Source organism: Pseudophryne corroboree, chromosome 1 (assembly GCF_028390025.1).
Source record: "Pseudophryne corroboree isolate aPseCor3 chromosome 1, aPseCor3.hap2, whole genome shotgun sequence".
NCBI lineage: Eukaryota > Metazoa > Chordata > Amphibia > Anura > Myobatrachidae > Pseudophryne > Pseudophryne corroboree.
Window position 1 is genome coordinate 834,748,183 of NC_086444.1, and position 12,827 is coordinate 834,761,009.

At 45.5% G+C, this 12,827-nt stretch overlaps 1 protein-coding gene across 7 annotated transcripts in view; it reads right to left on the bottom strand.

The window, feature by feature from the left end:
- PTPN13 (protein tyrosine phosphatase non-receptor type 13) overlaps positions 1–12,827 on the bottom strand; it is a 538,713-nt gene that overhangs the window by 12,669 nt on the left and 513,217 nt on the right. For all 7 annotated transcript variants that reach the window (XM_063919874.1, XM_063919871.1, XM_063919870.1 and 4 more), the window contains 2 exons: positions 8,406–8,491; positions 5,019–5,167 (listed from right to left, as the gene is read on the bottom strand). In XM_063919874.1, the coding sequence (XP_063775944.1) occupies positions 5,019–5,167; positions 8,406–8,491 (235 nt within the window). The remainder of the gene's footprint in view (positions 1–5,018; positions 5,168–8,405; positions 8,492–12,827) is intronic.

A 12,827-nucleotide genomic window follows, 5' to 3' on the forward strand; every position in this document is an offset into this window, starting at 1 on the left:
ACTGCCGTCTTTTCTACAGACTGCAGTTTTTGACCCTAATTGAATATACCCCTAAGACTGTAGAAAATTGGTCAGAGTAAATACCTAGAAGGTTTGCAGTCATGGTAAGTTGCAATTTAGTGGCCACAATGGACACATATGTGAGGTGTTTCAATATCTAAGGAATGCAACTCAGGATCCTGGTAAAATTAGAGCAAGAATATCAGCATCAATGGTCTCTGCTCAATTCTCAAATGGCACAAGCAAAGTAAAAAAAAAAAGACCTTTTCAGGGGTGATTAATTTTTATTGCCTGAGCTGGATACGATAATTAGCCAGAGATGGCCAGAAAGAGCAACTATCTGCTTGACTTACAGTACATTCTCCTCTCTTCCCAATGGAACCTGCAGTGGTGACCTGTCTGTTTTTTACAAAAATAATTTCCTCAATGCGCCTTCAGAATGCTAGGTAAAAGGTGTTTTTTTATTATAAATATATCATCTATTATCCCAGAGCACCATCCCCTTTTTTTCATTTGCAGTATTCCTTTAGATCAGTAAAAGACTATAGTTACATTAACAAATCCCAGAAATCATACTGATCTCTACTCAGGTTGGTTAGTAGTTATTACTCAACAGCAGTGAGTGTTTCTTTCAGAGGTAAAGGTAGTCTCTTTAGAAAATCTTGCACAGTGTCTACTGGCTCTTAGATGGGCATCAGTTCATTTCTGTACAAGGGTCCTGAGAGAGATTGTTATTTCATTTGCATAATTCCATTCAATGGCATCCCAGAATTAACTTCTTTAATAGTGGGACAAGTGGTAACATCACTGTCCAGACAAGAGAGTCACCAAGAACAAGTTGGTTGGTTTCTTGTGGCTGAGAGATGACAACTTCAACAGGTGCATTCCCTTTGAATTTTGGAAATGGAAAATTGTGAATACTCTACATATACAGTACTATCTTTCAGGGCTGGAGCCTTTAATCCTACTGCGTTGGTTCCAAGTTCTGTGGTCCCCAGTGGAAACAAAGATTACGATAAATGCTCTAGAACTAAGAGTGGTTCTAATTACTTAATTTCAGGGTCAACCCATATGGATTCTGAAAACACCATGACAGTGGTGTAAACAATCAGGGAGGCACAGTGAATGAATCAAGCAGTATCATAAACCGGCCAAAGTTACACATTTTGGCAATATCGACAGTGTCCCTTCCATGCACGTCCTCTACAAAGACATGTTCCAATAGTTTTAGGAGAGATGGGGTCACCTAGATGTCAACATGATGTCATATTGGGTTATCCCAAAAGGTGGAGTGCTTCTGTTTAAGAACCAGGGATATTAAGGCATTCCTTGTTGATACCATAATGGTGCCGTGGGATTGAATTTACAGGTTTTCTTTAGTTGTGAAGTAAAAAAGTAGGGGGTCAAGGTGCAATTAGTAGCAAAAGACTGTCCAAGACAGTCATGGTACATGGACAGTCTGAGGATTCCTGTAGGTCAGTTGTGGTGTCTACCTCAAAGACAGGATGTGTTAACGCAAGTATTATTTTACCATCATGGATATTAAAAGCCATGATCGTGTGGAATAAAGGGATTTCCAGAAGGGTTAGCCAAACCATGCTCAGTACCAGGAAACCTGTTTCAAACTATTTATATGGGATGTAGTTAAAATGCCGCCAGACGGGATCCCGGCAATTTAAACAATAGCGGCCGAATCCCAAACGTCGGCATAAGGCCGGCATCAAAATACCAACGGAGCTTGGGATCTCAGCATCAAAATACAGACGCCCGGCATCCCGATCATTCTTTCAGCGGGATGTGCCACAACCTGCCACGGTTGGGGTGGCTAGGTTTAGGCATTAGAAGGGGGGTTACAGTTAGGGTGCAGGGACGGGAAGGTTATGGTTAGGTACTGGGGAGGGGGGGTTAGGCACTTGGAAGGGGAGGTAAGGTTTAAGCACCAAGCAGGGAGGGTTAGGTGTAGTCAACGGGGAAGAGAGGGTTAGGATTAAGCACCACTGGGGAGGGTTAGGGTTAGGCACCTACAAGGGAGGGTTAGGGTAGGGGGATGGGAATGGTTACGGTAGGGTATTTTTGGAGGGGCTGTCGGATTCTGATGGCTGGGATGCCGCTGACCACAGGCATCCCGTCCATCGGGATATCATACTGAAACCATTTATATCACAGGGACTGGAAGACATATGTTAGATGGTGTGAGAGGAAAAAGTTTCCAACTTTTTTCCCCCACTAAGTTTGTATTCTCCTGTTTTGGCAGGATGGAGGTAAGGCTTGGACAACCTTGGTTTGGTTCCTTATGGCCAGTGCAACACAGTGTATCAGCTAAGCAGCTGTGCATGTCAACGACATGGTCTTTGGTCTATACTTTACCAAGTCTTAGAAATTGAATGTGTTTGTGGTAAAGAATGCCAGTCTTGTAAGGTGTTATGCACTGGTACTCTGGTAAACTACCGATGAGGCAGATTTATCCCCCAGTAGGATAACAGAGAAAACAGGTTTATTATACATGTTAAATCCTTTGCTCTTAATCCACTGGGGAACACTGCACATCCACCTTTTTACTTTCTAGTACTACTGTTTTAATTTCAGCAAATTTTCAGAGTGATATTGCTTCCCTCTCTTTCTGTTTGTTTCTTAGGGTCTGTCCTGTGGTGCTTGGTTAAAAAAATAAAGGGTGTCCATTGGTACTGTATGGGCATATGGAAGAGGAAGTAGTGTTTTATACAATTTTTGTTAATTAATGCTCCACAAGACAAGAAAGCAAGCATTGGAACAATTATAAAAGTTGAAGTGTATGACAAGTGTATAATGTTTTCAAAAACATTGGTAAGATGATACAAGTGTGAAACAGAGGTCAAGGCTCAAGGGTAGAGTAATACCCCTTTTTCCACTAGCTTAAAAAACCTGGGTTTTGGCATGAGGGCACACATTGACCAGGTTTTTTTTGGTAGTGGAAATGGCTCCCTCAAAAAACCTGGGTCGAGAGATCCGGGAATCCTACCCGGGTCCCATGAATGACCCAGGTAACCCGTTTCATCTGACACGGGACACATTTACAGCATGCCTAGAGCTCATATTTCCCTGACCGCAGTGTCCAGCGAGCATTCGGGAGGTTGGGGACATGGGGCAAGGTTTTAGCACTGCTGTCTATCCTGCTTTGCAGACAGCAGCGCAGGCTGGGAAAGGGGTGTTCCGGAGGCTGGAGGAAGCCCAGCAGCTTCAAGAGTTCTGGGCTTGCTCCTTGTGTGATGGTGGGTAGCTTCCAATTGGGGACCAAGGTCACACCCTGGGGGTCCTGATCGTCCGGTTTTCCTGGTACTTGGAGATGATGTCATCTCCGAGCGTCAGCCAGAAGGCATTGCACCCGGGTGCAGTGTACATGGTGACGACCCCGGGGAGCGCCGCACTGGAAAAGGGGTCAAATCTCGGGTCTGACCCAGCTTGGAACCGTGTTCCAAATCCCGGATCAGACCTGCGACTTTAGAGGAAAAGGGGTTTTACTAAAGCTTCTAAAATAGACATGTAGAGGAGTTACCAATGCAAACAATCAGATCTGTCTATCATTTTCAAGAATACAACAGAGAAAGGATAGCTAAAATCTGATTGGTTGCTATGGGCAACACCATTTTTAATTTTTAGAAGCTTTATTAAATCTACCCCTTGTAGCATAAAAGTAAAAGAGAAAAATGGCCTAAAAGTTGTGAAGCCTTTTTAACAATTAAACCAAAAATATACTTATAAACAAGATGAAACAGAACAAAAACACAACTAAGAAAAAGAAAAGTAACACCTGCTACCTTGAAGAGAAACATAAACAGATCAATCGATGGAAAGGAGTACCCAAAACACAAGAATGTATTCCAGAAAAGACGGATACATGATGTGCAGGCAGGGCCGGATTAACCCATGGCCAGGCCCCTAGGCTTTCAGGTGGCCCCCTCAGGCACTTCAATCACTTGGGCAGATGTATTAAGTCATGACAAGTGATAAAGCAGTGATAAGTGCAAGGTGATAACGCACCAGCCAATCAGCTGCAATATGTAAATTTACAGTTAGGAGCTGATTGGCTGCTGCGTTATCACCTGCCACTTGTCACTGCTTTATCACTTCTCCAGGCTGAATACATCTGCCCCACTATGCCATATTTAATACTTTAGTACTCACACAGACACCCATTTCCTCAATACTTACCACTCCGGAGTCTCTGTCGGCGGGAACGGAAGTGATGCCAAATCATCTGGAAAATTTACCAGTGGCCATTTTTCTGGAGACTTCTAGTAGACTTTAGCTCTGCGTTACAGTCTACTAGCGCTCCCCATTAGGCATCATATAGTATCACTAAGCTCCTGGCAAGAGAGGAGGGGGTCCCAATGTAGGCTGCACACGGTCTCCCTCCTTTCATAATGCACCACTGCCCCTCGCCCACACCATTGTCTTATAACAAACCACCTCAGCTGACTATGGGTGTCGCTTGCTACGGTGCAGAGGGCAAAGTGCCTTTAACCATTGGAGCCCTAGGGCACAGATAACATAGCCAGAGAAAAAAAAAACGATGGGCTCATAGGCTTAAGCCTAGTCAGCATAATGAATAATACAGCCATATGTGCAGGGATGGCAATTACAGGAAGATGAAGAAATTATCACTAGTATATTGCCAGTGTCCTGAAGAAGTATAACAATTCCATTATTAATACAATTTATCACATACGTAATGATCAATATAATTGCAATCATACTCTATAGAATAATTCTCTGCATAATTACAGTCATACAAAAGTATTCTGGAGTCTACATATTTCAAATTTATTATATCAGTCAGTACAATTGGCATACCCAGAGCCCACCAAAGAACCCACAGTTGTGTGGCCACTAAGAACCATTGATGATGCTGTACTTACTCACAGACCTAGTAGACAAGCAATATTGTGTATGTGACTATGACCACAAGAAAATAACCTTCATAATACTGACTATATTTTGTTTTACACTATATGATTTACGTGGCTTATTTCTGTTGTTACCTCAAACTCCTTTGCTGGTGCACCTTGCTCAAGCATACCGCGTATTTGACGTATAACCATCTTTAAATTATTTCCTGCATAACGGCCGGATGGCAGCACACGGACTAGTGAAATAGACGAGAGCTTTTCATTTATCCCTTTTAAAGTATCTGTTAGAAGAAAAACACACAATTCTTCATAATTCTATATCTCTTTATTTAGAGAAAAAGTAAAATTTCCAGTATCTGCCAAAACATCCGCTTTAAGGCTCGTCTTAGGCTGGATACACACCCTGCAACGGTGCGATTCAGCAACACGGCGATGCATCCACACTAAACGATCCACTGTGCCACAGCGCAATGTATCGATAAATGCTGCATGTAACACCACCTCATCAGTCATGGAATCGTCCCATTGGACTTGAAAAGGGACGATTCAATTAACAACGGATGGGAATGATGGATTGTAGGTACACACTGTACGATATGTATAATATATCATTCCAATCCATATCAGAAAGACATAACGCACAATGGGGTATATGCAATTGCGGTCGAATTCCCGAAATTGTCGAATTTCGGGTCATTTTCGACCAAAAAAAAAAATCGCCTATGCAATTCAGTGCTTTCCGACCAAAAAACGGACTTTCAAAATTCGACTTTTTGAAATTCGAATTTTTGCAAATTCGACTTTTCTGCAATGATACAAGTGCTGCAATTCGACCAAAGCATATTCAATTCAAGTTTGGAAATTCGACAGCAGTGCTTTTAGACAGCAAATTCGTCATTTTCAATCCGCCACACTTTGGAGGGTGAAAACAAATAAAAAAAATTTAAACATGTTTTTTTTTGTGTTTTTTCTTTTGGGAATAGCAGATCTATTTATATTAGAAGGGATTAGGTACTTTTTTTTTTTTTTTTTTGGAGGCACAAATATTATTTATATATTTTTTAAAATATTATTTTTTTTTTTTTTTTTTTTTTTTATGCTGGAACGGTGAAATCATAAAAAAAAATGGCGTGGGGTCCCCCCTCCAAAGCATAACCAGCCTCGGGCTCTTCGAGCTGGTCCTGGTTCTAAAAATGCGGGGGAAAAATTGACAGGGGATCCCCCGTATTTTTAAAACCAGCACCGGGCTCTGCGCCTGGTGCTGGTGCCAAAAATACGGGGGACAAAAAGCGTAGGGGTCCCCCGTATTTTTAACACCAGCATCGGGCTCTACTAGCTGGACAGATAATGCCACAGCCGGGGGTCACTTTTATGCCGTGCCCTGCGGCCGTGGCATTAAATATCCAACTAGTCACCCCTGGCCGGGGTACCATGGGGGAGTGGGGACCCCTTCAATCAAGGGGTCCCCCCCCCCAGCCACCCAAGGGCCAGGGGTGAAGCCCGAGGCTGTCCCCCCCCATCCAATGGGCTGCGGATGGGGGGGCTGATAGCCTTTTGTGATCATGAAAAGAATATTGTTTTTTCCAGCAGTACTACAAGTCCCAGCAAGCCTCCCCCGCAAGCTGGTACTTGGAGAACCACAAGTACCAGCATGCGGGAGAAAAACGGGCCCGCTGGTACCTGTAGTACTACTGGGAAAAAAATACCCAAATAAAAACAGGACACACACACCGTGAAAGTAAAACTTTATTTCATACGTCGACACACACATACCTATGTTCACACGCCGACATCGGTCCTCTTCTCCATGTAGAATCCAGGGGTACCTGAAAATAAAAGATCAATATACTCACCTCAACCAGGCTCCAGAGATAAATCCACGTACTTGGAGAGAAAAACAAACCGAACACCCGCTCCATGCCGGACTGAAAGGGGTCCCATGCTGACACATGGGACCCCTATCCCCGAATGCAGAGAGACCTGTCAGTGGCAGCTGTCACAGAAAGGTCTCTATAGCCAATCAGGAAGCGCAACTTCGTTGCGCTCATCTGATTGGCTCTGTGCGTCTGAGCAGACAGCGCATCGCACAGCCCAGTCCATTATATTCAATGGTGGGAACTTAGCGGCTAGCGGTGAGGTCACCCGCCGGTCAGCGGCTGACCGGCGGGTGACCCCCCCGCTAGCCGCTAAGTTCCCACCATTGAAAGTAATGGAGCGGCTTTGCGATGCGCTGTCACATCACAGACAGCGCACAGCCAATCAGATGAGCGCCACGGAAGTAGCGCTTCCTGATTGGCTGAAGGGACTTCAGTGACAGGAGTCACGTGATGTCCCGGCATTCGGGAGAAAGGGGTCTGATGTGAAAGCATTGGACCCCTTTCTAGTCCGGTATGGATCGTTGTTCGTTTTTTTGTTTTGCCAAGTACGTGGATTATCTCTGGACCTGGATGTACCTCTGGACGCTGGAAGGTGAGTATAATTTTTTCACAGGTACCTCGGATCGTCGGAGACCGTGGCAGTCGGCGTGTCAACATAGGTAAGTATGTGTGTGTCGGCGTATGAAATAAAGTTTTACTTTCACGGTGTGTGTGTCCTGTTTTTATTTGGGTATTTTTTTTCCAGTAGTACTACAGGTACCAGCGGGCCCGTTTTTCTCCCGCATGCTGGTACTTGTGGTTCTCCAAGTACCAGCTTGCGGGGGAGGCTTGCTGGGACTTGTAGTACTAATGGAAAAAACAATATCTTTTTATTATCACAAAAGGCTATCAGCCCCCCCATCCGCAGCCCATTGGATGGGGGGGGGACAGCCTCGGGCTTCATCCCTGGCCCTTGGGTGGCTGGGGGGGGGACCCCTTGATTGTAGGGGTCCCCACTCCCCCAGGGTACCCCGGCCAGGGGTGACTAGTTGGGTAGTTAATGCCACGGCCGCAGGGCACGGCATAAAAGTGACCCCCGGCTGTGGCATTATCTGTCCAGCTAGTGGAGCCCGATGCTGGTGTTAAAAATACGGGGGACCCCTACTCTTTTTGTCCCCCGTATTTTTGGCACCAGCACCAGGCGCAGAGCCCGGTGCTGGTTTTAAAAATACGGGGGATCCCTGCCCAATTTTTCCCCTGCATTTTTAGAACCAGGACCAGCTCGAAGAGCTCGAGGCTGGTTATGCTTTGGAGGGGGGACCCCACGCCATTTTTTTTTCCGGGTTTTTCCCGTTTTTTCCCGTTTTTTAAAATCGCGGCAAAATCCGCCAAATCGGCCGATTTTCGCCCCGCGATTCTGGCGAATCCGTTTTTCATTGAATATGGTGAATTCCGGCAGGCACCTGCCGGAATTCACCTGGCGAATTGAGTCGGAAAAAAAAAACGGCGAAAAATTGCCGCGATTCGCTGTGAATTGCATATACCCCCCTATATCTTATAGAGTGTACCCAGCTTTACATTGCACAAGTGGCACAAACCCTCTATTGCACACTGTTCCAACTTCACAAAAGTTCAGGAATATATAAAATAGGTAAGTATTTACCAATCAGATCCTTAGATTTTGACTGTATTAGCATGCCATCACTTTCAATATCCTTGCTTTTCCCCATGTGGGACTGTGCTGGCAATCTGACGGGGAAATAAATGTAGAATAATAAGCAGAGAAGCAATGTACAGGCCGAAACGTCATACAAATAACTTTAGGATTTTCTAATATAGTGGGTAGTGGCTATTTACCATGCTGTATCACATATACAGTGATGTCACTGGGGCCGATTATGAGTTGGGAGCAAAGCAAAAACAAAACATATTTTTACCTTGTACAAACCATGGCCAATATTTACTAAGAATTCGAGTTTGTCCGATTTGTGTTTTTTTTTCTAAGTCCCAATCCGGGAAATCACTAAGCACCAATCTCGGCAGTGTTTGGACTATTCGTAATGGTGTGAATGACAGCGTTCAGAAATATGAATGAATAGACCATCGGTCAAACACGGCTGTTATTTCATACAATACGGGCATTCACTATTCATTCATATTTGGGTGTTAGTTTCTGAGTGCTCAAGTGCGGGTCTGTTTTTTTTCGATTCGTTAAAAAAAGCAGCAATAAAATAGACCTGCTTTTTCCAGTCGAGTTTGGATAACCATGCACGGATCAGTGAGATCTGTGCATGGTTATCTATGGGAAAGGGTCTGTTTAGTGTAAAATCTGAAAAAAAAATTGCGTGGGGTCCCCCCTCCTAAGCATAACCAGCCTCGGGGTCTTTGAGCCTGTCCTGGTTGAAAAAATATGGGGGGAAAAATGACAGGGGTTCCCCCATATTTAATCAACCAGCACCGGGCTCTGCGCCTGGTCCTGGTTCCAAAACTACGGGGGACAAAAAGCGTAGGGGTCCCCCGTATTTTTGAAACCAGCACCGGGCTCCACTAGCTGGGGAGATAATGCCACAGCCGGAAGACACTTTGATATCGGTCCCTGCGGCCGTGCCATTAAAACCCCAACTAGTCACCCCTGGCCGGGAACAGAGCATTTTCTCCCTCATGGAGAGGGTCAGGTAGGCAAGTATGGTGCATGTATGTAATAAAGTTGTACTGTCACGGTGTGTGTGTCCTGTTTTTATTGGGGTATTTTTTTAGTAGTAGTACTACAGGTACCAGCGGGCCCAGTTTTCCACCGCATGCTGGTACTTGTGGTTCTCCAAGTACCAGCTTGCGGGGGAGGCTTGTAGTACTGCTACTAAAACAATATTCACATTTTGTAAACAAGGCTATCGGCCCCCCATCCACCGCCCTTGGATGGGGGGGACAGCCTCGGGCTTCACCCCTGGCCCTTGGGTGGCTGGAGGGGGGGGGACCCCTTGATTTAAGGGGTTCCCACTCCTCCAGGGTACCCCGGCCAGGGGTGACTAGTTGGGTATGTAATGACAGGGCCGCAGGGACCAGTATAAAAGTGTCCCCCGGCTGTGGCATTATGTACCTGGCTAGTGGAGCCCGGTGCTGGTTTCAAAAATACGGGGGACCCCTATGCTTTTTGTCCCCCGTATTTTTGGAACCAGGACCAGGCGCAGAGCCCGGTGCTGGTTGATTAAATATGGGGAATCCCCTGTCATTTTTTACCCCATATTGTTTCAACCAGGACCGGCTCAAAGAGCCCGAGGCTGGTTGTGCTTAGGAGGGGGGACCCCATGCAATTTTTTTCAGAAATTTTTAAGACTTTAATCAACTTTTTAAGGTACACAATGAAGCCCTGCACGGATCTCACAGATCCGGCCGGGATTCCTTGTGTTTTGTCAGGCAGTGTTTTACTCATCACTCCCGTAAAACACTGCCTGATATTACGAATCACATCGACATCGGAAAAAACGATTGCGCAAAACTCGGTAGCTTAGTGAATGATCGTATCAGGATTCAAAAAGTTGCAGTAAAATGCACCCGATACCATTCGAGTTCAAACACCCTTCAAAACGGCCAAAACACGAATCTTTGTAAATATACCCCCATGTTGCAATGCAAGCAGTGCAAATAGATATATTATTTTGCATACAGGCTACCTTTGCATGTAAACTACAAATATCAGATAGCTTATTTTCACACCACACTTTATATTTTACCTTGGAAACACACCTCTCAAATCTAAATTTCTCTGCACATATTAAATCTGTCCCACCCGCTGGGCAACATGGTTTTATCAAGGCACAAAGTTACTTGGTCGTCTTTGCTTTGGATTCAAAATTGTGCTCGAAAAAGGGGCAAAGCCTCGCAGCACCCCCATCCGCATCACTGAAGGGACTTGTTCAGCACTCTCGGAGATGTTGGGCTGCAGTCCAATGTGTATAGATGCCGTGTGCATGCATTGACAGCGGTGACAATGCTCACCACCAACTTTTTCCCCCGTGGGACACTGCGGCCTAGGGGTGAGACAGTCCCAGAAAAACTGGCCTGTCCAACAGAAAGTGGGACAATTGGGAGGTATGTATACTGTTTTCCAATAAACAATTTTAACACTTTACTGCAGTCATTTTAAACGTTTGCAGAGAAAAAAACAAGGCACATCAATGGTTTGTAAGTGTAAACTGAATAGTTTATAAGTCCAGCAAAAACAGAACCAAAGCTATTTTATTTAATCTCTCCCTTTGTAGCAATGTCCATCTTCCCTTACATTCTCAGCTGTGCAGAGCTTTAGTTAGAAACACATTGTTCAGTTTGGCTGCTGAGAAAACTCATGCTCCTATGGCTTTCAGTCTCAGTTGCCCGTTCCTCATATGATATATAGATCGGGGGGGGGGGGGGGGGGGAGGAAGAGAGAAAACGAGGCAACTGTGCTGCAGGGCTCATCGGATGGGGTCTTGCAGAGATATAATGTAATAGTATTGCATTGCGGTCTTGAGTACTGAAGCTCTGTTGCCTCAATCTCCACCAACTTCCCTCTGGTCTATAGACTGCAAAAGGCAAATGAGCATGGCTGCTGATGAAGCTGATTGGTTTTAATGTGAACCTATATCTCAGCAGCAGAAACCCATGTCTGACCTGGGTTATTGAACACTGTTTCAGCAGCTTAAAATAGTGTTCACACGGCAGGCTGGTCACGGGTTATTGCGGGTCTTCCCTCTGACAGCGCTTGGAGATGACATCTCCAAGCACAAGTGATTGGCTCTCTGTATACTTTTAGCGTGACCCAGGTACACACCGTTCATACTGCAGGCTACGAAGGTCAGTGTCAAATTCGACCCTGGTAGCTACCAGGGTCGGAATCCCGGGTAACACAAACAGGGTAAACCCTTTCACACCAAGCCAGAACTCGGGTTGCCCCGGCAATAACCTGGGTTTTATGTTTGGTGTGAAATGAGCATAACTGAAGCCTTACACCTCTCTGTGAATGTAGTTACAGAGAGAGGGGTTAAATTATATTTGTTGCTTCTGGCCCTTCAAGCTTGTACTTGTTCTCATTTGCATGCTGTAATCTGCAATTCCTTTAAGACTAATGTGACAAAAGTTTCATACAATGTTGTAAATAACAGGTAGTAAAAATTACAAGTACTGTATCTGTCACACAATTACTAGTGAACACTATAGGCCTCATTTAGAGTAGTCCCTAACATAAGAGTAAATGTATGGCTGCAAAACCGTAGCCTAGTATGTGTATTAGAGATGAGCGGGTTGGGTTCTCAGAGAACTGAACACACACCCCCCCCCCCCCCCCACCCCCGAACTTCACATTCTGAGCCAGAACCTGAGTCTGTCTTGGGACTTCCCGCCAAACTCGGATCCCACAACGAGGCAAAACGTCATCATCCCACTGTCAGATTCTCGCGGGTTTTGGATTCCATATAAGGAGCCGCGCATCGCCGCCATTTTCATTCCGGACTTGGAGAGTGAGGGAGACGGACCTCTGTCTCTCTCTGTGGGTGGTGGCATCGGGTGGGGTCAGTGCGTGCTCTATAGGGGTGCTGTTCCTATCACTGTGGTGTCCCTGTGCTGTTAGGGGTGCTGTCCTGGCTGTCACTGGTGTTTCATGTGCTGTTAGGGGTGCTGCAGCTGTACATGGGTGTTGCTGTCCTTGCTGTCACTGTGTTGTACAGGGGGCAGGGGCACTGTATGCTGTGAAAATACAGGGGTGCTGGCTGAAAAATTTCAGGTGTGCAGTGAAAATAAATGTACACTGGCCATGTCTTGCATGTTGTAAAATTACAGGGGTGCTGGCACTGTCCGTGGTTGCAATGTCTAGGCCTGACCTTCACAACACTGTATGGGAAGAGGAGGCTCCTACCACCATTTGCATGGCCTCTGCAAGTGCTGGGAGGAGCACCACCAGTCCAGTTGCTGATATTGAGATTGAGGATGTCATTGTAGAAGTACACCAGGATGAGGAGGATATGGTTGTAGCTGGCGCTGAGAAGGAAGTTGACGATGAGGATTCTGATGGTGATGTAGTTTGTTTGAATAAGGCACCAGTGGAGGCAGTTGT